This window comes from Eleutherodactylus coqui, chromosome 4, assembly GCF_035609145.1.
Source record: "Eleutherodactylus coqui strain aEleCoq1 chromosome 4, aEleCoq1.hap1, whole genome shotgun sequence".
Taxonomy (NCBI): domain Eukaryota; kingdom Metazoa; phylum Chordata; class Amphibia; order Anura; family Eleutherodactylidae; genus Eleutherodactylus; species Eleutherodactylus coqui.
Window position 1 is genome coordinate 233,545,171 of NC_089840.1, and position 25,487 is coordinate 233,570,657.

General features: G+C 41.8%; 1 protein-coding gene across 5 annotated transcripts in view; it reads right to left on the reverse strand.

The window, feature by feature from the left end:
• Positions 1 to 25,487, reverse strand: part of FGFR2 (fibroblast growth factor receptor 2) — an 81,553-nt gene that overhangs the window by 24,322 nt on the left and 31,744 nt on the right. For 4 of the 5 annotated variants that reach the window (XM_066600858.1, XM_066600855.1, XM_066600857.1 and 1 more), the window contains exons 3-6: positions 16,711 to 16,974; positions 16,171 to 16,251; positions 15,809 to 15,978; positions 6,972 to 7,095 (exon numbers count right to left, since the gene is read on the reverse strand). In XM_066600858.1, the coding sequence (XP_066456955.1) occupies positions 6,972 to 7,095; positions 15,809 to 15,978; positions 16,171 to 16,251; positions 16,711 to 16,974 (639 nt within the window). The remainder of the gene's footprint in view (positions 1 to 6,971; positions 7,096 to 15,808; positions 15,979 to 16,170; positions 16,252 to 16,710; positions 16,975 to 25,487) is intronic. The other variant, XM_066600859.1, reaches the window with a different exon arrangement.

The window sequence follows — 25,487 nt, forward strand, 5'->3', positions numbered from 1 at the left end:
TGTACACAGAGAACTGCAGGTTCTGCTCTCTAACATACACACACACACAAACATGAAATCATCATGTATTAAAGAGTATAGCAAGACTGAGCTGTGGAGATGTGATTTCAGTAGCTATAACATGGTAAACCGTGACTTACTATTAGCTATGGTCAGTGTCTGTGGAGTCTATGCTTCCCTCCTCCCTTCTGCTCTCTATACAGTTCAATAAGCACAAATGACTCATCCCCGTCTTCCGCCTCTACCATCCCTGTGTTTCGTGTCAATCATTTGAGAGCAGACAGTGGACAGCTCGTGGAAAGAGATAAGGTGCCTATCCGATACCATAGAAGATAGGAATTTTTTATGGATGCTTATTGGGCACCTGGGAAAATTAGCCCATCATTACTGTCCCTTACTTGTATGCTATTAAGTAGAGAGAACCTGCAAATGACTTTTCTCCATAGGCATTTCAAGGATAAAAATGCAAAAAGGGTGTAAATGGTACACCAGTCACGGAAAGAGGATAGTGTTACAAGCACCAAGCTTTCCCCCGATTGGCATTAACCATAACCTACACCCTTATTCTGCTTTGTAAGCCCCTGGCACCAATTGTCAAAAGGACCAACTAGCCTAATTATTTCCCAACTGTTGTACTGAGCAGCAATTTTGGGCCATGTATAGGCACCAGCCCCCTTCTCCCAGCATTATACCCAATATATAGTTTTAGAGGAAATCTTCTAACAGGTTCATGCTGCCCACACCATGGGCAGCAAGAACTCGGGACAGGTATGCACCATGCCCCTGTGTATGTTTTATTCCGAAATAGTGCGATGTATCCAAACAAACACATTTTGACGTTTGACTTAAATTAATTTAGAGTCATGGAGGCGGGCCACACCGGCGTCTTCCTACTCATGTCATGTAGACCGAGAGCTCCCTTCTCCTTTGTGCATTGGGAGAGGACTGTCACTCTCCATGATGCGGGTCGGGAAGAAGCTGGCTCAGCCTACCTCCATGACTCGGAGCTCAGTTCCAAATCAAACATCAAAGTGTGCTTATCTGAAACGCCATAGCACTACAGAAAAAAAAATACACAGGGCAAAAGTGACAGGTTCCCCTTAATAAAAAAAAGGGGGGTTAAAAAGCACAAGAGTTGAAGAAAACTTTTTTCTGGTCTAAAAAAAGACATTGAGCATAACGCGAATAAGGTGATCAAAAGACAGCTGTGGAGCCTCCTACAGCACTATCAAAGCTGCAATCATGAGCCTAGCCTAAACTATGTCAGTATCCTTTCCTGGACAACATTTTAGCAGCGGAACTATTTCATTAACCCTCTGATAACTAGAGCCATATTATAATCAACTTATAAATAGCAGCCAACACAAAAGTTGACTTTCACGGAAATTGTTTTCATGTTCCCATTGTTTAGCCCAACATCAGAGCAGATGTGTACAGGCAGACTTAAAATGTACAGATGTAAGAGTTTCTGCATGAAACTACAAATGCAATGAAAAAAAACAGTATAATATCCCCAACATGGGAGCTTTTAGACACACAATATTAGCTACATCTCTGTATCATACGATTCCTTAATAGTGCATTTTGTTGCAAAAATATTTCAATTAGAGATGAGCAAGCGTACTCGTTAAGGTCAGATACTTAAGCGAGTGTCGTCCTTTTCGAGTACCTGCCTGCTCGCCCGCAAAGATTCGGGTGCCGGCGGGGGGGGATGGAGGGGAGGGTGGATCTCCCTCTCCCCCCCCCCCCCCCCCCCGGCTCCCCCTGCTCACTCCCGCAACCCACCGCTCACCCCCACTGGCACGCGAATCTTTGCGGACGAGTAGGCAGGTACTCGAAAAGGACGATACTCGCTTGAGTATTGTCCCTTAATGAGTACGGTCGCTCATCTCTAATTTCAATGCTTTTTAGTGGAATTGCCTCAAGACGATTGATCTGAAATGAACATCCTTGAAACTTTTTTCTCACTCCATTTTCTTACATTCTATGGCACCTTGTATGATAGCATTCTCTATAACGGTCCAATTTAAATGATCAATAGACTGTATTAGAAACATGAAGCTTAGCCACCACCATTGATTGGTTCCATGTCACAACTTTGCAAGCGTTTCATCCCAATTGCTCAATTTCTTCCAAGCCTCCAAAAAGAAACTCTGACAGGGTAATTAATATTCTTCGTTTTCCCCCCAAATGTTGTTAAGACCGAAATAAAGAAATGTAAATATTTTTGTCTGTTCGCTTCGGGACTGAAGTGTTTTTAAGAACAAAGAGCATAATGTTCTTTGTTAAGCTTCCACCTCCCCTCCCTTCCCTATGGCAAGCAAGGGCTCAGTTTTAGAAATCATTTTCTATAACCATGTGCAGCGGATTTTCTATATCAAGGCACAACATCCTTTGAGTGCCCTTATCCGTTCCTTCACAAACAGGTTTCAAGTGTGCTTGCTCCACCAAATTCCTCTCTGCTGGTGAGTGCTGGAAAGCTGTGCTTAATGCAGTCTGGCTTGGAATCTATGCTCCTTTTCATTTCTCCTTCAAACATTTTGTGGGAAGTTGACTTTGTTAAAAAAGACTGGTTTCTGCACATGATCCTGCATAATTGGAACCTTACAGCTCCCCCACAACCCTCTCTTTGCCTCCTGTGGGAGCAGCCACGGTGTTATTATAAGTCTTACTTTCTTGCTTTTCCTTCACTTGCCGAGCTTTGGGTTTCAGAGCTCAGCAGCAGGATTTCATTTCCTTTGCCCTAGAAGCACATCGGGCAATGGGGCCAGCAAGGGAAGTCTTCTTAGGCCAAGCTAGGACATCACCAATAAAAGGGCCAGAAACTGTCCTGGTCAGCAGACTCTCGATGTCTTTTAAAGAGCGCCTATGAAATGTGTGATTCAAGATATTGCAATGCATACCTCCAGCAATTAGAGTGATCTCAGCGAATATTACAATGTACGGTACATTTCTCAGTATGCGATGTGATCTGCATAATGCCCTATATTCTCTGTGCTCATCACCAGCCTTATTCTGCGTGTTTAAAAAATTTGCGATTTACACTTTAGTGCTTTTACTAGAACTCAATGATTGAAGGTGAAAATAAAAGGCCACCTAAGGGTGCCTTTGCATGGGTACATGAAAATTGCCCATTATTTCCTATGGAAGCAAAAACGCATTGCACTTGCATGTACAGGTGAGCACAATGCAATTTTTTATTTTTTTTTGCTCCCATAGGGAAGAATGGACGAGTCTTCAACAGAATCGCCCAAAAATAGGGCATGCTGCATTTTCCATGTAAAACGCACCCATTAAAAACAATTGGTTATTTTTCTGCGGATCTGCCAACGCACGTAAATCGTATGGGATACTCACCCGTGAAAATGCACTTTTAATCAAATGGGATAACTACTGTAAAGGCCCACATACACATTATGGGAAAGTCATCTAAACCAACCAAAGTCAGCGGGACTGAACTATTCTGTATGTATGGGAGTCATACTCCCCTGACATCATCTGAGAAGGACTGGACACACTGAATTTCAACACCCAATCCTTTTGTTCTCCCTGTTGATAGGCCGCTGCCACAGGAGTCTGGTGGTGACTTGCTCTACCTCTGTCCATGGGAAACACATGAACACCTAGCTAAATTGAGCATTCATGTGTGTAGGGAAGTTGGAAGCAACAGCTGTTGCCGGAGGAGCTTTTAGCCAACAACTATTGAAGATTGGCTAAATGCCCTACATTACCCTACAAAAAGTTTTTGGATACCCCTATCAGTAGAATGGATCATGTCTTGTTAGCAAGTCACAAGGTTGGCTAAATGCCCTACATTAGCCTACAAAAAGTATTTGGGCACCCTTATCAGTAGAAAGGATCATGTCTTGTTTGAATGTCACATGTCCTAAGCCATGCTACTTAAGAAGCAGACCCTTGTAGGGGGCAGCCATAGTTTGTGATGGGAAATACATGCTATATATATATATATATATATATATATATATATATATATATATATATATATATATATATATATATATATATATATATATATATATATATATATATTCAATATATAGGTTATGCACATAAGCCGTCCATCATGAAGCTCAATGCATCAGCTCATCTACACTAATGCAGAAAACAACGTCTTTGGACCGTTGAGTGATGGAAGAATATCCTATGAAGTGACAAATTACGCTACTCCATCGCTTCAAATCAGGTGGATGTACCAGGGTGTGGAGGATTTCTGGGAAACATCTTTTGCCTGAGTGTGTTGTGCCAACAGTTAGATATGGCGGAGGTGTCATTACGGTCTGGGGATGTTTTATGTGGCATGGTCTCGCTCTGTTGGTTGTAGTGACAAGAACCATGAACACGGAGGTGTACCTTGACATTCAAGACAATACCGTGTTAACAAAAGTGGCAATACTCTGGAAATGGTCAGCCATACTTCCAACAAGATCCTTGTCACAAATCCAAGACTGTTTTCAATGGTTTGAGATTATGGATGCTCCATGTTTGGACTGGCTGCACAGAGTCCCGACTTGAATCCTATTGAACATCTTAGGGGGGACTGTAACATCGGGTCAGGAAATATGAACAGCTTCCATCATCTTTGAGAGAACTCACCAGATATTTACATGGTGAATGTTGGGAAATACCAGCTGAAGTGGATCAGACGTTAGTATAAAGTATGCTACAGAGAGTATCCGATGCCACTAGGGCCAAAAGAGGCCCCACTATTGAGTTAGATATGAAAATAAATACTACTTTTGATTCTTGCTCGGGTATCCAATTACTTTGGGAAGGATAGTGTAGGGGCACCTTTAAGGACAACAAATTAAATTCTAGCTTTACTGTTCAACATCAGAGTAAACTACTACTACTACTACACTTGGTATTTTCTTGGCACTCATTACCATCGTACATGCGACAACAATCACAGTGCACAAGATGCCTCCAGCTTCTTGAGCTCTGCACAGTCATGTCTCAGCTTCCAGCTCACCTAACCATTCTCGACGTATGTCAACAACTTCTCCCTCACCTGCCAAACAGGCAAGTCAGGGCAGGACAACACGCACAAAGTCAACATCTAGTAATCTCGTCTTCAGCCATCTTTATATATCATCCTGCAGATTCTTGCCTTCCTAGCACACATAAATCTACAGCACACTGTACTCTTTACTTCATTCCACTTATCATATAGAATATCAGACCTTTAGCTTGTATCCCATCAATCATTGTCTGCATTAAATGCAGGAAAGGTTTAATGTAAACCCCGTTGGCAAGAGTACCACAGCCGTACACCTGGCCTGTCCATTATCATGCCGCGTGAAAAAAATCAGAAGATGCATTATCGTTTTCGACTGGTTCTGCCTACATCTTCCACCATGATAGTAAAAAAAAATTAAAAATACATGGGCCTTATCACTGTACAATGCAAGCAAAGCTTATAATACTGGAACAATACAGTTCACAGGGAGGTGAGAGATTCAATGTATTACAGTATATTCTTAAACAATACAAAATGCTTGCAGGGTCCGTAACTTGAGTTGGAGTATTTGGTGAAAGTTGAAAAAGTTGCTCCAATTAAGGTATTGTACATTAACTGTAGTGTAAGTGGGAAAATCAGACATAGTCTACTAGCGCATTGGGTAGGAATAGGTTTGGCAGGTAAGAGGCAGATGATGGAAGGTGTAGTTTGACATCAGCAAGAAAGCCAAAAATTGCATAAGACATTAAGCGTGCTGGATTTAAACTTATAACTTTCATTAAGGCAAGGCTATTTCTTTACCTTGAAATGGTGTATGTGCATGCCAAAAACCCATCTAGTCTCATACAAAGCAGCCCTTTGTGTAAGTGCAAGAGCAGTGCTGAATTTACCTAATTTACTGTTTAAGCTATGGCACTACAGGGTCCAGTTTGGCAGGAAGGAGAACCTATTCCTGGAGACTTGTTTGGAATTTTCCTCCTCGGCTCCTGGCCGCCCTCTGTGATAGTGTGTCAGGTTTAACATTTGGGAAGTCATAGAATAAACGGGTAGTGAAGCATCCTGACATAATCACTTGGATCTATCCAAAGGGATACAGACTAGTTTGGAGGGGAGGGAACGTCCCAATGCTTCAGTGCATCGGGTTCAAATGGTTGTATGGTATTCGAAAAATATGGCTGCCTTCTTTCAAGAAAAAAAGCGCCTTTCTTGTCCATTGACTGTAGTAGTGCAGATAAGGCCATTTGTTAATACAGTAGGTGCATCTTACAGCAGCCTGTACATCAATCTAGATCAGATGACAGCCATGTTAAAATTTGGAACCTTCTTACGCAAATGCATTGATCAATTCACCCAAAAAGTTTTTTTGGAGTAGATCCGATGCAGAAAAGGTCGCAGTCTGACCACTTTTTTTTTCATGTGCCAATGTGCCAGTCTTGGGGTGTGGCTTTGTCATAAAACTATGCCAGCTGGTGCCAGTTTTGGGAACATGTTTTTGTAAAAGGTGAAAATATTATATTTTTGTGACATTTCTGTACTAGCTGTACTTTCCTCTGACTCATATGTGTGAAGGACGTGTCCACACATACCTGTCATTCTTGCTGAAACATTTCTCCCAAGGCTTTGCATGTTTCTATTATCCTATACTCCAACACTCCAGGTCCAAAAACATCAAAAACACCAATAAATGGCACTATAAATGTCATATATGTGTGTGCACCACTTACTATGAACACAATACATGGCCAATAAAAAAAAAATATGGTTTTTGACTTTGATGGAAAACGAAGCAAAATAATTCATGTGCTCCAGTCGAAACATTGAAACAAATCAGCTTAACATAAGTTCTCATAACAAAAAGCACATTCCAGCCCGGGCGTGTTCTGGAGAGATGATTCAGTCAGGCGGTCTACATTTATCAGTGCATTCTCCAGAAAGGTTTGTTGCTTCTGATAGCAATGTGATAATGCTGAATTTTGTGATGCCGGTTACTTACCGATGACATCAAGGCTGTACGTATGATTGATTGACCCGTATTCATTTTCTACAATACAAGTGTATATGCCCTTGTCTGATGGAACGACGCTTTCCATAATCAAACTCCAGTGCTGGTTACGAACCTAAGGAGACACAAAGGGTTTTTATTATTAGACATTTTTATAGACAATAGGCTCGTCACTCCCAAATCTGGCTCCAACATAATCGTCACACAACCTAATAAAAAACAGCATTTAAGCAATTGGAAGGAATCTACGACGAATCTGAGCTCAACACTGCATTAAGCATGCAGCCACAAAGAGTTACTGTAACTTTGTATGTACAAGTCTTCCAATACTCCAACTGTAACCATCACCGATACGTAATCAGCACAGTTGGACTCTAGACTCTTCAAACCTATGTGGGGGGGGGGGGGGATCTGGTGCCCATTACTGTTCCCAAAAGTAATTACAGACTTAAGGAACTTCTATCTATCAAGAAAGAATTGCAGAGAGCTGAGAGACAGAGGAATGCAGAGGAGGGGAGCCGAGCCGGTGATGGCATGGAGTGGGGGAAGGGAGAACAGGTATCGCTTTATTTTAATGGAATAACAAGCCTCCTTTCAGAGTATACAAAGTCCTATTCAGCAGAGACCTCTGCTCTGTCAGCAGCTCATATTGGGAAATCATTTTAGGGTGATGAGGGACAGTTCTGATCAGGGGAATCCAGAATATGCAATGGCTCTTTAGGTCACTTTTTAGAAGGAATCCCAGACTGTTTCGCGTGCCTTACGTTTTATGTACAGAATGAAAAAAAAGTGCTTCAATATATGTAACACGTTCAAAGTAAACTTTATTTCAACTTTTTGACCCTAAACTTTTTTTTTTGCTCCTAACATTTGTAAAATCTAATTCAACTTACTTTGTGGGGGATTCCGTCCCGGAAAAATGGCACCAAATACACAGCAGGTAAATATTGTCTATTTAGCCTTCTGAATGGGGGGGATGCCCAGTGCTCTCCTTAGTTATAGTTTGTCTAGTGCTGTTATTTGCTTTAATTGTTTTCTTAATTTGTATAAGATGTAAAATGAAATATTGTTTCTTTAACAAAAAGGCACATAGTGAGGTTGAAGGAGTTTCTCTAGCAAGAACGAGTTGCGGATATATAGTAAAGCCGTAGGTCTATGGCTGGAGTTGCAGAAGGAGTGTCTGAAGAAGGACGCAGATAGAAGATGGGATGTAAGTTGCTGTGGATACTCTGCATTGGTCTCTGGTTCACAGAAGTGGAGCATTGACTAATACCTTCAGAAACAGAATCCTCTATGAAGGGAGCGACGTTGGGTGAATGGTTGGTGAGCACATGGGTAAGCAATTCCACAACTCTGAGAGAAATGTGACCAGCTTCGCTTCGCGCTATCTGTGCTGTGGGACGCAGCATTCAGGTAAGCAACCTTCCATCAAGGCTTGTGACAGAACACGCTGGTGAAAGATATTTGTGTACCAGTCAAAAGTTCTATAAATCAGTTGGAGGAAGATATTGGACCAATTGAATATGTGATTGTGGCCAATCACCTCACCTCTCTATATGCTGTACATTGGCAATGTCTGGGACCGGGTGTTTGCTCAGGCTCACCCGTCATTGTACTACCCGGGACGACCTCCTACACATGACCCAAGTTACCTGGGTTGTACCGCTCTCCCTGTCCATCCACCGGATCTCTGGCTCATTTCACTAGGATGTATTAGTTTTTAAGGTACTGTATAATCCAACAATTTATGCCTATAACTTAATAAAGGTCACAGATGGGTATTGTATTCTTATGGTATAACTCAACTTAGAGCAGTGAAAAGTGAGTGTCGACAAACAAAGGCCAGGAACACTAAGGTTTTCCAACAACACATGAAATGCCAGGCCATTCCCTTGACATCCATCATCTACAATGGAGAGAGCCACGTGCATTGTCTCCATCTCTCTGGAGTGCTGATTGTGGGGGAAGGAGACCCCATTCTCCCAGTAGGTGGGAGTCCTCGAAGTGGAAATTAATTTGATTATGGCATATACGTAGGATATACCATAAATATCTCAGATACCCTTGTGGCCCTTGAAAAGGATTCAGTATGGCAATGCAGCCCTCAGATCAGAAAAAGTTTCTGTTCTGTTCTGCACAGTCTCATGGAAACAATAGACTGGAGGGGATTCAGTGACCTTTGTAGGAGAGAGCTGTGAGCATCTTGAATTAGAACAAAATGATCCATGCATATCTCATAAATGTTCTGCTGTTCTGTAAAATAAGTAGATAAGATTATAAAAAGGACACCCATGCAGACATCATGGAACCTGATACTCAAGATAGTAAGCAATAGTGTATAAAAATTATGGTTGCCCAATACGAAGCAAGGTAAGTATGGGCACCAGCCTGACAACCTTCATGGTTGTTGTTCAAATGGGTTCCCACTTATATTAAGTCTAAAGAGCATCAAATGTTCTAGCAAACCATACTGTTGATCAAGTGTCTACTTTGATAGTAGTTGTGAACAGTTTACTACAAAGTTCTTCTCACTGCTATAGTTGACTGAGCAATAAGGAGTTTGGGGAATAATAAAGCAGATTACCACAAGGGTAATAGTGGTTAGAAGATTAATTCTTTAGAGCGTTAGTAATATTCCAAGTTAAAATTGCATTCCAGAGCTTCTTTGCTAATCGCTAGCTAATGGGTCACTCAGGATAAATTCACCTGCGTCGCTCAGGCATGCAAAATGAAGAAATAGAATCACCCCAGTAGGATGACGCTCTACATGCTCTAGCAATCCAAGTGACAAGTGTTGGAGCTTTCATTCTGTTTTCCCATTGAATATGCTAAAGCCGTTTGCGGTCAATCACCAGTGATGTCTTAAAGAGGTTGTCCGGATAAAATAACAAAAAGAGGAGTACTTGCTGCACCACTGCCATGGGGATCCAGCACTGCAGTCCCGCTGTCCTCCTAGTGTTTACTGTTGCTGATGATGTCATCGGAAGGCATCTGACTGCTGCAGCCAATCAGAGGCTGCAGCATGACCGCCCATTTTCCTGGCATCAGCACTCATATCCTGGGTGCCATGATGCAAGGAGTTCAGAACGGTGATGCTGCAGCGGTCAAATGGCGTCCAATGACATCATCAGCAACAGTACACACCAGGACAACAGTGCTCGTTCCCAGTGGCAAACGAGGAGTAATTACTGGGTATTTTTTACACAGTTTGAGCTACAGGGGCAATGTTGTCCACTTTCTTCACAACTCCTTTAATCTTTATCATCTACAAGGCAGAGGAGTCTTAGACACACAATTATGAGTAGCCTAATGTTAGGCGCCAGAAGGCACGTGTATGGGTTCAAGGCCATATAAAACAGTGAGGCATACCCCATGTCTGCTAAATTCCAGGACTCTCGCCCTTCATTCCAGGGAAGTCATCTCAGCTACAATCAGCGCTGTGTACTCAGGCAATTCCCAGCGATTAAGCTGTTTGTTCAGCCTTTTATTTACTTTCATCAACCTGTGTAGAAAGGGCTGTGGCGGGAACAACTTATCGGGGCCAGCAGATGTGGGAACAGAATCCTGTTAATGTTAAACCCAAGTCCTGAGATGAAGTAAGTTTGGCTTTTGGGAGGGGCCAACAAAGGAACGCTGGGTCTGGTGATCAGGAATTGCATGGTATAGGTGGGCACAAATCTCGTAAGGACTCCTAGGATCATGTAAGAAAATATCTGGCCAACTTGGTATATTTTGGCATTTTCTGGGAAAGATGATAATATTAAACTATTTAAAGAAAAATATTAATTTACATTTTTTATTTTTATGCTGCCCTCTGGTGGAAATCAAGCCAATGGAAGCCTTATCAGATACCGTATTTGAAGATGTTAGGTGCCATGCCACAAGTGTTTATGGTTATCATACATGTGACATTTGGCGTTCTAGTGTTTGTTGGTATAGATGCAGTGAGGAGACAAGCTCAGCAGTGGACGAGATTTGGAAAATCTCATGAGATTTGGAAAACTGAAAGTAGACGAATGTACAATGTAAATGCGAGTGCCATCTTGGGAGAGTTGAGTTTCCTATTGTGAGGTTGAGAGCGCTAAACTCTGAAATTCTGCCAGTTCGACTTGAGCATGTTGTGGGAAAAGCCCATTGTCCAAGCCAAATAGGTGAAGAGAGAAAGAGTTCATTCACATTCTGCGGAAATCTGCTGGTGTAGCCGAGAGTGATCCGCTGTTGCTCATCTCCTCACGCCAACAACCTCTGGTGAGAAGAGATCCTTAAGATACTGGCTACTGCTTATCTTAGTGAAAAATCTATGTTTGACTGGACTTTCGTTCTGTTAATACAGCATTAAAAACGTGGCTCTGGAGTTCATCTGTGCCCATCTCATGATCTAGCCTATGGCACCTCAGTGATAAATAAGCCATCTGGATGTACTGAGCATTGCAAAATACTGTCAAAGATTGCCAAAGTATGTTGATGAGTTGTAGGTGCCTGGAGATGTGGTGGCTGTCCCATTCCAAGAATCAGACTGATCTCCTACATCTGCCTGGACTAAGAGGATCTGTTTGAACAGGTCAATTTATCGGTTGAAGAAGCAAACGATGTCCGGCACCTACATCGTTGGCTCGTTCAAACGAGAAATCGTTCAGTTGTTCACATACGTAAATGACAACGACTGAACAAACGCCATATAAACCAGATGTCGATGTAGCTTGAGTAACGTATATGGGTGGCCTGCCAACCCAAAAAAAACAACCAACTCAACAGAAGAGATGAGAAGCATGGCTCTCTCAGAAGTGTCCCACCAACCATGAGATTGCCCTCACACCTTCCCTTTGTGAATTACGTCCAGGTTTAGAAATGACTCTGTGCCTCATCAGCAAAGAAGAAGAGCAAATGAAACAACACTGAAGAAGCAAGACACAGGTAAAGGCGAGAATACAAAGAGTAGAATAAAAAGGGGACAGGTCCAACAGAGTAATTTGCACAGGAGAAAACACACACACAACTGCTGTTGAATGCATGCCCAGGAGTGCTTACATATGCACTGCAGTCGGGGAGGGAGACCAGCCTATACAGGGGGTTCAGCGCTTACATACTGCTATAAAAATGTGCAGAGAAAACACACAGGCACCATCGCAAGTACCAACACGTAGCTGTCTAAGAGCTCACGTATGAACTCCAACAAACAAAAGCACATAAAAAGTACACGTAGAGCACAATTAGAGCATGACTTAAAGTGTTGAAGTATTACACAGTGTGCTGAAGAGACTTTTAAAGTCCACCAACCTCAGCATTGCATGTGACTGCACATAACAATGATACCTCTGTCTGGGCATCTGAAGAGCTTTTGGGGCCGTAGTGTACAGCTTGACATATATAAATGAGCAATTAAGCATGCCCTTAAAGCGGATAAATGATGGCATTTCATAAGTTAAAGTATTAGTACTAGTCTAACTTTGACAAAAAAGTGAAAAACTTTAGTTCTTTAGACGTTTTCATCATTAGCAGTAGTGTTGAGTTAACCGAACAGGTAGAATCTTGTTTCGGGTCAAACTGCTAATAATTTAGTTTGGCACAAACCCGAACCATGTTTTTAGCAGAGCTCTACCCAAAACAGGGTTCTACTGGTTCAGTTTGCTCACCACTAGTACTGAACACTGCTCTATAGTCTACAACACTGTCTAAAAATGAAGGTTTTTTCGTTGTCTATGAAAGCCCTGTATAATACTCTCAGGGTGTTATACAGGGCTTTTATGGCTCTTAGACAGTGTTATTCACGAGTTTTAGGGATTTTGGTGAACTTTCAACTCAGTTAAAACTAATTCAGATTGAAGCAAAGTTTTTGCAGAGTTTTAGTAAACCGACAGAACCAAACTTTTCAAAAGTTCACTCATTGCTAATTATCATCTACACTGGCAAAGTTATCAATATCAGGAGTACATTGGAGAAATGGTGACTTGTGTAATAAAATTCTCCATGACACAAAAGCCTAGATATTGTTTGCCCCCACTTTCCAATATCTTTTAGGCTAGAAATTTGGGTTGACTCTTGGTTGGACTCTTCTGTGTTTGATTGTGGCGTGATATAGACCTGTAAATGTTTCTATGGGCCAATCTGAGCTTTGCCTGTTCCTCAAGGATCTCCGAAGTGCACTCTATGGGCAACTACTATTCTATCCATAGCTGCAAGCAAGTTAACTTCACTATAAATGGGTGTGTTCACAGACTTATACACCATATAACAGAATTTATTGTAATAGGACTTTAATGCAAGCATCTTCTGTTCCACAATTGGGTCCTAATGTAGATTGCAAATCGCTGTTCATATGCTTATTAGTGTTGAACAAACTTTTCAAAAGTTTGGTTGGTTTGCTGAATTTCAGTCCGAAACAAAAAACTTTACCAACATCCTTTAAACTGGTCTATATCATTGTCTAAGAGCCATAAAAGCCATCCTCCTCCTCTTCACCCTACTACTTCTTCCTCCAGAAAAGGAGAATAAGAAAGAAGATAAAGGAGTAAAAGATCTTCTCTGGAGGAGGAAAGAGGAAGGCGGCAAAACAGCACAGCGGCTCACTAGTTAGCACTGTTTCCTTACAGTGCTGGGGTCCTAGGTTCAAATCTGACCATGCAGATGTTGTCCTTGGTTAGCTATGAACCTAAGACTAGAGTGCTGAAAGGCAACAGTGCAAACCACTGATTTGTGGAGGTGGAATAAGGAGAAGAAGGAGGAGGAGGAATTTTAAACTGAGACAAACCACTCGAGGTTCGGGTTTGCATTGAACTGAACTTTTAGCAAAGTTTGACCCGAAACAAGGTTTAACCGCTTCAGTTCGCTCAACACTAATGCTTAGTTGAAAAAAAAAAATATATATATATATATATATTCTCTTATCGTTATACATTCAGTCTGCTGATGAGAAACATGACTTGTTATAAAGATTTCAGACTTAAGGAACAGATCAAAGCCCTTAAAGGCCAGGGGACATCCTGATTATACAAACTTGAATATATTTTCAGCCTCTACACTTCCTGGGTATCTAAACAACCCGTCAGTAAGAAGTTACTTCTTTTGTTATCGTGACTACATTTTGCATGCTTAAAGAGTCATTTTATCTAGTAGATGCAGAAAAAAAGGAAATATTTACTTGCTAAACTACTCCGTGTAGTAATATTATGGCCAAAGTCCCAACACACCCAAGCACTACCATCATATCTGAAGCTACTGCTGCTATTAAGGGTAATTGCCCTTGTTAATGGCTCTACTGGTCTGATAAATGCTCTGCACCTGGTGCTTTTATTATCCATATGCAATTAGATTTTTTTTGATTATGGACAAAAAAAAATATTAACAGAAGTGCAATTTGTCACAAATCTGACCAGCATTAATACGTTTTAATTTTTCCCACACTCTTCAAGACAAGGGCAGGATAATGATTAGTATCTCAAATTGAAGCTCCATTGTTGACAAGCAGAAGTAAAGTCCCATGTATCTTTATTACTTTTTTAGCAGTTTTCACTTCTTTCGCCATTTCTTTTTATTACTGTTGCATAGTGCACAAAATATCTCCATTGACAGATCTTACTGTGGCTTTATCTCTAAAGTTTAGTCCGTTAACCCTTTCCAATCCAATTTGTATCCTGGTTTTCCTAGGGGGCTTACTCTTTTTCTGCTGTTATACACGGCGCTATATGCTGGCTAAAGCCAGTACTGCATGAGTTGACACGTTGGATAGGCTGGCAATATACAGTAAGAGAACCCAGACGGATGTCTTCCAACATCGGAGCTGTACAGCCTTAAATCATAATGTCTTCAGAGGTCAGACAGTGGATTGGAAAGGGTTAAAGCAACCCTCCAGTTTTGGGAGAAAATTCTGGTCCTCATACCAGAAGGAAATGAGGTTTAATTATCTAAGTTGTTCTTCTCTGTGGTCCCTGCATTCAGTGGGTTCAGGGTCCAGTGCATTGGTAGTGTTAGACTATACCTGCTCTCTGATAAGCCAGAGCTGCTCACATGATCAGCACTGGCCAATCAAAGAACAGCGCACATTGTGCACTAGGTAGTCAGAAAATTATTGTAGCCATCTTGGACAGCTGAAAACATTATCCCTACTCGGCAAAGCAGAAGAGAAGAACTACAGGTAATTTATCCATCCTCCCTATGGTCCTAGGGCAGGATTTTGTACAGAAACTGGAGGGTCATTTTAGCTTATGCTATATGAATAATATAAAAGAATCCATATGGTTTGATTACCATTTAAATGCCCAATACTTGATAGGTCTTCAGATTGGAACACTTATGCGCTCAACACACTAGAAAAGTAACAAAGACATATTTGTGCCTGCCAGGTCCTACACACCGACTGTGACTATGAAGAAAGGGACTCGAAAGCATTGTATGGGACTTTGGTTCTATTGGTATAGAATCTTAGGCTAAACTCGGATGGTAGAAAGCAAGTTGGGACCGAGGAACTCAGATGTAGATTGTATCGGACAGCACATGGACACCCGTGCATGTATTATCTGACATACACAGACTCTGTATGTTGCGTGCGTCATCCTCATCCATGAAAATGGACAAGGATCAGACATGCAACAATTTTCCTTTCACATGGACCATTGAACATTTTTCACGAGATTTTTGAGCAAAAGCCAGAAATGGATTTATAAGGAATGGGGAATATGAAGAAAGGACTTCTATTTCTTCTTCCTGCTGGATCCACTTCTCACTTTGGCTTAACAAACTTCATCGAAAGCTGCAGTGGCATTTTTCCATAATATGCAATGTGAAACCACCCTTTTCTTGTCTTTTTAAAAATAACTAAAATGTTACCTTACCTTGTACCCGCCAATCCGATGTTCTTGTTTGAACTCCTTATTGTTCTTCAACCATCTCATGGTAGGAGCCGGGTTCCCCGCAGCTGGACAGCGCAACTTCACTGTATTGGCAGCTGGAACAGCATGAAGTTTTTTCTCCATTTTCTCAGAATTGGTCCAGTAAGGAGCCCCTATAAAATAGAGAAGACATCGTATTTGTAATTGGCGTCTCTGAGTTGACACAAGGTTTACACCAAGAGAAATAACATGTTCTGCTAGTAAAACCAAGACGAGCCTGGGAAGCCCATTATGGTGGATGACCATGACCCATATAAACTAATGTACAAAACAGGTATAAAACAGGAGTACAGTCACACACTTACTGATCTTACTGTGGTCATTGATGACATTTTCAGAAACATCATTGTCATTGTCATCTTCATCATCTCCTGAAGAGCTGGCCTCTGAAAAAAAAAAGAGCACCCCATGCCGTAAACAGGAAAGCTATGGAATACACATTAGTATATCAATTTACATTCCATCCCGAAATTGGACGTTGGATGCATTAGTTTGGTCAAGTCTAGCAACGAAATATCCGAAGACTTGTACAAGTGAATGTCAGAAAGCCGTGAAGCATAGGAGTAAGCTAACACCACATGCAGTGATTCTGAAAAGGTTCGACCCTCATAAGCTTTGAAGGATCTCTTTACATACGGTAGTTCATGATAGCCCAAAAAGAGGTAAAAATTGTAAGGGTCAAATTCCTTAATGTCTATTGAGTCCAGGAATAAAGTGCAGTCGGAGGGTCCATTTATCTCTCAAAGACAAATTGTTAAATCCAGTCCATTGTTTGCAAGAAAATGACGATGACATACAGAGTATTATGGTCTGATAGGCTACACCTCTCTTCTCCAGTCACTCACCTGTGACATTCACAAGGAAGAAATGTGCATTGCTTTGGCCGCCTTTATGCACTGCACAGGCATACAGCCCTGAATCCCTGAGGACCGTCTCGTTTATCAGCAAGTAGTTCATGACAATCACCGTCCTATTGCTGGATTCTAATTTCACCCCATCCTTAGTCCAAATCACCAGGGACACGTTGTAAGGACAGCGCAGATCAAGTGGCTTGCCGGGGCTAACGGTAAAAACATCCGGCTGGGAGATTTGGTATTTGGTTGGAGGTTCTGCATGAAAGGATAGAGGACAAGCAGCAGAAAACGGAAAGACACCAAATGTCAGTAAAGCACCCACAGCAAAATCAATTCTCAGCAAGAAGTGCAAATCCTGCTTGCTGGTGTACAAGCTATGCAGAGATATTAGTGAGGTTAAACAAACCATGCATTATAGTAGTAGCAACACCAAAAAGCTCCAGTGTAAAGACACACAGTGCACCCTTCAGGTTTAATTACCCACAAGTTGCTCAACTGTCTTTCCCCTTATTCCCAGCAACGGACACACAATATGCAAGACCTGTGCATCTGCACGGCGACCCAGAAGATGAGGAAGCGGTTGTCATCCTAAAATCAGCTACTACTGTCAATTATATTGCATTAAAGGCACTGACCTAATGAGTTTTTATTTACTGGTGGACGGCTAGAGAGACAGGTAAGGGAGGAGATCTGTGATGAGGATTTCATATTAAGTGATTATGGTGCAGTAACCACTTTATCACCAGGATTAGGGATGAGCCAACTTTTCCCAAACTTTTCTAAAGTTCAATTCATCCAGTGAGACGAATTTGGGCAAAAAGTTTGGTTCCAAACTTCAGCAATACCCCTAACACTGGTAAAGGAAGAGGGGGAGAAAAAAAAAAAAGAAGAGGGGGGGAAAGAAAAAGAAGAGAGGGTAAAAAAAAAGAAGAGGGGGAAATAAAGGGGGTGGGTAAATAAGGAAGGAAACGAAGATGGGGAAAAAAAGAAGAGGAAAAATAAAGAAGAAGAAGAAAAGGAGGAAGGAGAATCATTATTTTACTGGATTCAGCCAAGATGAACCGCCTGAGGTTCAAGTTCGCGCCGAAATCAAACTTTTAGCCAAGTTTGACCCAAACCACCATTAGACTCTGAGTTCGCTCAATGCTACCCAGGATAGGTGATAAATCTATATCTGCTGTTGATCTGATTCCTGGGACCCCAAGGATCACAGGAAGAGCACATCCCAAGTCCCCTGGGTAAGTGAAATAGTGGTGTACATGACTATCTCCTTCAGTGTCATAGAAGTGAATGGAGCGATGGTCAAGTACATCACTCAGCTCTCCATAGACCATAATTGCAGAGGTGGTCACGCATTTGCACTGCTGCTTCACTCAAAATGCTTTGTTCTTATGATCCCTTGGGGTCCCAGCAGTCAGGACCTCAACAATCATACATTTATCACCTAACCCATGGATAGCTGAAAAGTTATTTTGGCGGGATAACGTCTTTAATTATCTATGCTCATCAATGAAGGCTTTGTTACAGACCTCTACAACCTAAACACCACCTTTGTAATGCATCATATCTTGACAACATATGAGAGTTAATACCCCCCCACTAGAACAACCAATGTGACATAAATAAGGGAATTTTACATTACAAGGTACATATAGTGCAAAAGAAACCAGGTTAGCATACAGAAGTACTTTACATTGGTTGGTATTCAACAAACGTATACTAATGGCCCTTTTACACACACACTGATTATTGTTCAAAACCCATTTTCCATTTTTTTGCAGAGCAATGATTTTATGTTCGGCATAAAATCCATCATTCGGCAGAAGAGCTGATACCAGGGACTTCACGCTGTGTTCTACGCGGGGAGCACTGATAACATTGTCTCAGCTGTCAGCCCCGCGGCAGAACAAAGGGAATGTATTCAGAGAACAAACCACCCGCTTTTCTCTGAATATAGCTCCTGGCGGCTCACACGCATTAATAAGCTACTAATTGGCATTAGTACCAATTAGTACTTTATGCAAAATGATCGCCAAAGCCATCTTTTAAGCGATCATATTTGTGTGTAAATAGCCCTTAAAACGAGAAGAGCTACGAATGTGTACAGTGACGGAGCTACAGATTAATTTCTCAGAATTACATCACGGCGCCAAGTTATCAGTTCTGCTTGAGCCTTTTGCCAGCACTTTACTTATAGGACTACTTCGGTGAAAATACATTTTTCCATCTCTTTCCCCCTCATTTCATTGCCTGTCACACTGTGGAGGTCCCTTGTGTGTATTCCAGCCACTTCCCTGCAGTGTAGCCCCCTGTCTGATGCTCATCAAGCACCATCTTGATGGTGAGATTTTTTACGGTCACTATCAATCCCATGATGTAGCAGCCCAGCATTAGTTGTCTGCGGGAAATGGGGATGGGGGGATTATTATTACCTTCTATAGTCACCAAATAAGCTTCAGAGCATAAGTATCCAGTCAGAAGGATGAGCTGTGATCTCCTCTATTATACCTGTTTGACAGGAGCTGTGTGATCATCATCAGTTACTGCAATAGGAGTGTATGTGTCCTCATCTAAGGAGTTGGAATGGTAGATTCATGTAACAGCATCACACAAACTGAGAAATTGACTAGAAAATGAATTCATAAACCCAAGTAGATCGGAGCTGGTCAGAATTGAGATTACATGACCACCTGAGGAAAAAGAGGCTGGGAGGCAGAAAAATAAAACTAATCAAGGTAACACTAGTCGCTTATATATACTGGGGGATAGTTACATAATGAATTTTAAAAAAAACAAAAAAAAACACCGGAACGTCCCTTTAAGTGACCATCTGTTTTGGTTATGAGGGCAATAGAACGGGAACCTGGTGAGGATCATTCTTTGGTTTAAAATTAAATTGACTTCAGGAATCAGCCCACTTTAGCTATACTAGGTTGCATATCTGAGGGCTGCAGAGGTTTTCACTTACAGACATCGCTTTGACGTTAACCCTTATGGTAAAAAGTTGCAGTTCTTTTTAATTAACTCCAGCTGACACAAGAGAAGCTCCCTATATACCATGGAATTTACTAAAGCGAAGAGCGAATTGTGTTCCCAAATAGCATGCATGCCCATAGAAGGAGAAAGTCGAGTGAGAAGCTTACTCCTTCAGACACAAGTCGGAGAAAAAGGTATGGATACTCGCCGTTCTTGGATGCTTTCTTTTCTAATACAAAACATTTTTTATTTTTACACTCTCCCTATTAAAGGGTTCAAACAGACATGTAAAAAGAGTCAATATAGTGAATACATAGCCGTTATTTAAAGGGGATTTTAAAAAAAATCATCCAGGGCGCAGATACGTGTATAACAAGAAAAAAATGACTCCCCTTTTAAAAGTCCCACCAGACCAGCACTATCTCGCTAGTCCAATCTGGTGCACAAAGAACTCCTCCAGTGATCACATGCCATTCACTTGGCCACTCCAACCAATCACTGGCTTCAGTGGTCTTGTGTGCATGAACGGTACGCGACTGCTAAGACCAGCAATTGGCTGCAGCAGTCGTGTGAATGATGAATGACATAAAACTGCTGCAGTAGTTTCTAGAATCAGACCAGAGGTACAACGCTGGACCACTGGGTCTTTTGAAAGGCAAGTAACTTTTTTTACGCAGTTTCCTTTTTTTTACCTATTTATCTGACCCCTAAATGGTTTGAGAAAATCCTCAGGAAACCCCGTTAGCCATACCTAAATTGTTTAGTGAAATCTTAGTTTTAAAATATAATTTGAGAATAGGTTAACCAATACCAGATCGAAGGGGGTCCAACTCCCACCTCTTCTGCCAATCTACTGTTTGAAGAGGCTGTGGTGCTTAGGTAGACCGTTCAACCTCTCTATGGCCTTTTTGCAACTCAGTCTCACTGAAGCGAATGGGAATGAGATGCAATACCAGACACTAGTAATGAGCAAATTTTGGAAAAGTTTAATTTGGCCGGTTCAACAAACTTTTTCAAAAAGTTCGCTTTGGTCCAGATCAGTTCAAACCGAACTGGAAGCTCACCAAAACCTCTAAAACTGGTGTGCAATTCTATCTAAGAGCCCTATACAAGGGTATTATATAGGACCTTTAAGGCAGTGCAATACACCAGTGTGCAGGACTAGTGTTGAGTGAACCGGACCAGGAGAACCCTTTTTGGTGTAGAACTTTGATAAAAGTTCACTTCATAATGAACCCGAACCAAGCTTTTAGTAAAGTTCTACCAGAAACAGGGTCCTACTGGTTCGGTTCACTCAACACTACCAGCCACCACTGCTACGCAATGTACCTAGTATACGATGAACAGACCACAACAATCACATGAGTGCTGTGGCCCCTTTAGACTGCTGATCATCCACTGATCTGATATTGATGAACTATCCCAAGTCCCAAAAACCCCCCTTAATGTAACAGAGATCTTGCTGTTCCAATTTTTTTTCTTATGGAAGAATACGCATAGTCGTCAGGCTTTTGTAACCAAGCAGAAGGAAAATACCGGTACACTCTGTACTTGGTCATGGCAGGTCTGTTCTCAATGCAAAGCAAGACAAGTCAACTATAAAGGCTCTCAATGTGTACATAAGGGTGTTTACCCAGGGATGGGTGCTGTGCCTCCACCAGTATAGCCCCCGCGTGCAAGTACAGACACAGGTCCTAACAGATAAGGCATAAAGGCTGTCATTTCACATTCATTTCTTTTTTAGATTACTACATGTTAAAAGTTAACCCTTTACTTCTGCACAGTGGTCGGGCAGCCATTTTGGGAGACTATTTCCTTGAATTCCTGAGAATGAGTGCAATTTATCAAGAATGATTTACATCAGTTCTTTTGCATCACTCTTCAGTAATGTCACCTAGCAAATGAATTGACTATTAGTTCAGACCATAAAATTGACACCGATGTGATGATGAAAGACCCTCTACAGCAAAAAACTCAATTTATTGATTTAAAGGGTTTCTCCAGTTATATGTAAATAAAGTTTAAAGCAAGTTTAAAGCTTTCAGGACAAACTTCTGACAGGAGGGGCAGGAGGGATAGTACCTGCAGTTGTTCTCTGTTGCCCCTCCAATTCAGCCAGCTCTGGGTCCTACTTTTGTCCATCCAAGGTGATGCAACAACTTCCTATCTAAAGCACAATCACCTGAACAGCTCTGGCCAATCAGAAAGAAGATATACTGCAGCGTGGGGGTTTGGTTAAAAATCTTATTTGAATAGCACCAACTTATTCCGCAGCGCTTTCAAGTAATTTATTTATTACCCCCACCAAGCTGGACACTCATTTTATCGACCTCGGAAGGATGGAAGGCTAAGTCAACCTTAAGCCAGCTGCCTGAACCATTCGGGGATTGAACTTACAACCTTCAGGTCGTGAGCGAGAGCCTAGGACTGCATTTCTGTTGCCTTAACACTCTGCACCACACAAGCGTTAGTCTTTTAGGTAGTCTGAAGATTGTGTTGGCAATCTCGGATAACCGAAAATGGGACCAAGAGCCGAACAGCAGAACAACTGCAGGCAATATACTTTCTCTAGGTTCCAGCACAGAATTTTATCCCCAAACCAGTGTCTCCCTTTAAGCAAGTTCTCTGCTTCATGTCAGTAAATTAAACACTCGTCTTCTTCAGACCTAATCAATTTCGACAATTCTGTTCAGTCTATGCAATGCTATATGAGCAGCACAATTCTCTCTCCTGTCCAATCAGCTTTCTACAATGCAGATAAAATGTATCAGCAGCTAGTTCAGCTCATAGATACACCATAGCAAACCCCATCAGTTGGAAGTCTGTAGCTTTACAGCCTGTGGATGTCAACAAAGAATGTTTCTATTCACTGAAGCAAGCAGAGCTCTTGCAAAGCGGTGAAGTTTATTACAATGTTGCAGAACTTTTCATTATGCAGCGATTAGTCTTTATTTACATACAGCCAGTAGCAGGTAATCCCTCACCTTCAACCACAAGGAAGCACTGATTGCTAGTAGCATTCTGGACCACCTTCTCTAGGTAACTTGTATACACAGAAGAATAGGGATGAACTTTATATTAATTTTATTTTTTTTTATTAGACCTATGATTCTGTGTATTGTTTTCAAGTCACCAGATGATTTTTATAACTAAGGTGACTGCATGGCAGCTGTTGGAGGACTGAGCCAGAAATACTTTGTATTTGCCAACAACTCCCTTCTATTTATATGCTGTACAGTACACAATGGTTATTTTAATAAGCTCTGGAAAAATGAACAATTAAAAAGTATCATAATAGGCCTGTGTCTGAATTAGAATTTGTCTGCATGCAGATAGAAGACAGCTAATGACATCTGTGGATGAGCTATAGTGATGGAACAACAGATAGAACAACATGTTAAGGCCCATTTAGAGACAACAATTAGCGCTAAAATTCCTTGTGTGTAAATGTTCCCATCTTACACCGTTCGGCCGAATGATGGAATTTAGTTCCGCCTGAAAATCATTGTTCCACAGAACAGCTAATAAGCAGGACCGCATGCTGTGTTCTGTCGGGAAAGAGCTGATAACAGCTGATTGCTTTGACTCAGCTGTTTTCAGCTGTCAGCCCCGACGCAGAACAAAAGGAATGTAATCAAGGAAGAGCGGGTGGTCTGTTCCCTGACTACAGCTCCTGGCGGCTCACATGCTGCTACTTGGTACTAATAGGCATTAGTACCAAGTAGTAGTTTATGCAAAATGATTGCTCAAAAGCCATCTTTTGAGAGGTCATCTTTGCTGTGTAAATGCACCTTTACCCTTTGACACAGAACAATTATCATTCAGAGTCTCGTTTGAGCGCAGTAATTTCATTTAGTGTAAATGCTGCCAGTGACTGAACGACGAATGCTAATTCATTTACTAATCATTCACCATTCAAAATCTAACAATGATCGGCCTGTGTAAACAGGCAGTCGTTCATCTATGTTAACACCTTGATCTTCTGGACTCTAGAATAAAGGATATAGATTCCAATGCTGACAGATTCCAGTACCAACCAGCAGAACTTTAACGCAGTTTAGGATTATGACACCAACCATCAGAGGCGTAACGTGAAGCTCCTGGGCCACGGTGCAAAACCTGTAACAGGGCCCCCAACTATAATGCTTTACTCATAGTACTGGGTTCCCTATATGCAGAAGAGAGGCCTTATGGGCCCCCTAAGGCTCCTGGGCCCGGGTGCAACCGCATCCCCTGCATCCTCCATAGTTTTGCCCCTGCCAACCATAACTCACGACAAAGCTCCCTTAGTGCTCAGGGATGTCAGAATGCATTCTAGTATTCTCACTCCCTGAAGTTTAGCTTGAGAAATCTCAATTGGACATACTCTCTATTTGTCTATTTTGTACAACGTTGTTGGCTAATGTTGAAAGACTTATGGGAGAGAGCATACCTGGCTCTCGTAGGATGCAAAGTTCTCATTGCTCATTAAGATAATGCTATGGACTGGAGAGGGCACCATAGCAGTTGCATTGGCTGCCTCTATAGGATATGTAACTTCTTGAGGGCCTCCAGATCCGAGAGCTGAAAAGACGAAGGATCCCCAATAGAGCACATGGAACTGTGTTGTCAGAAGCAAGTCAATTTGTGACATTACTTGACTATTGCAATAACTATATTCCAGCTTATATTAATTAATGTAACTGAACGTGTCAAAGTCAGGTTCTCAGATCCAAAACTAGTTACTTAATAAATCTTAAGGTCAAAAAATGTAGCTGCGGACACACGTCTATAATATATAGTTTCAGGTTTTCCAAAAACTGGTTACAAAACATAACACATTGCAAAAACTGAATGTGTTAAAAACACTAATGAAAACTGATGCGATGACCTTTAATATAGGATACCACCATCTCAGCCTTCGGTGGGTTCACTTGCCTGGGGTTCCTTCTCTTGAACATTTAGAGATGAGATAACAGTAGTTTACAAAAATATTTAGAAAATAGGTAACCTACCTACGCTTCATGGAAGCTAAGGGTATATACTATATGAGGTAAGGAAATTAGTCAGTGCAATGCTCTCATAGCTAAACCTTAGCACAATATGGAAGTTGGCAGCAGAACCTTAAAGGGGTTGTCCCGAGGCAGCAAGTGGGTCTGTACACTTCTGCATGGCCATAATAATGCACTTTGTAATGTACATTGTGCATTAATTATGAGCCATGCAGAAGTTATAAAAAGTTTTATACTTACCTGCTCCGTTGCTGGCGTCCTCGTCTCCATGGTGCCGACTAATTTTCGCCCTCCGATGGCCAAATTAGCCGCGCTTGCGCAGTCCGGGTCTTCTGCAGTCTTCTATGGGGCTCCGTGTAGCTCCGTGTAGCTCCGCCCCGTCACGTGCCGATTCCAGCCAATCAGGAGGCTGGAATCGGCAGTGGACCGCACAGAAGAGCTGCGGTCCACGGAGGAAGAGGCCATCTTCAGCGGTGAGTAGAGAAGTCACCGGAGCGCGGGGATTCAGGTAAGCGCTCCGGTGAGCTTTCTTTACCTCCCTGCATCGGGGTTGTCTCGCGCCGAACGGGGGGGGGGTTGAAAAAAAAAAAAACCCGTTTCGGCGCGGGACAACCCCTTTAAGTGAGAGTACTATTGGTTCAGGTGTGGCCCTATTTTTAGCAGATACTACAAACAGGACAGGCAGCATTGCTCCCATATCTTTTAAAGCTGCGCATCTCACATAGATTGACAGCCTGGAATTCACAAGGCAAGCGAGAACTATTCTAATGCATTATGCCTTTAGGAAGAGTCTCCTGCAGG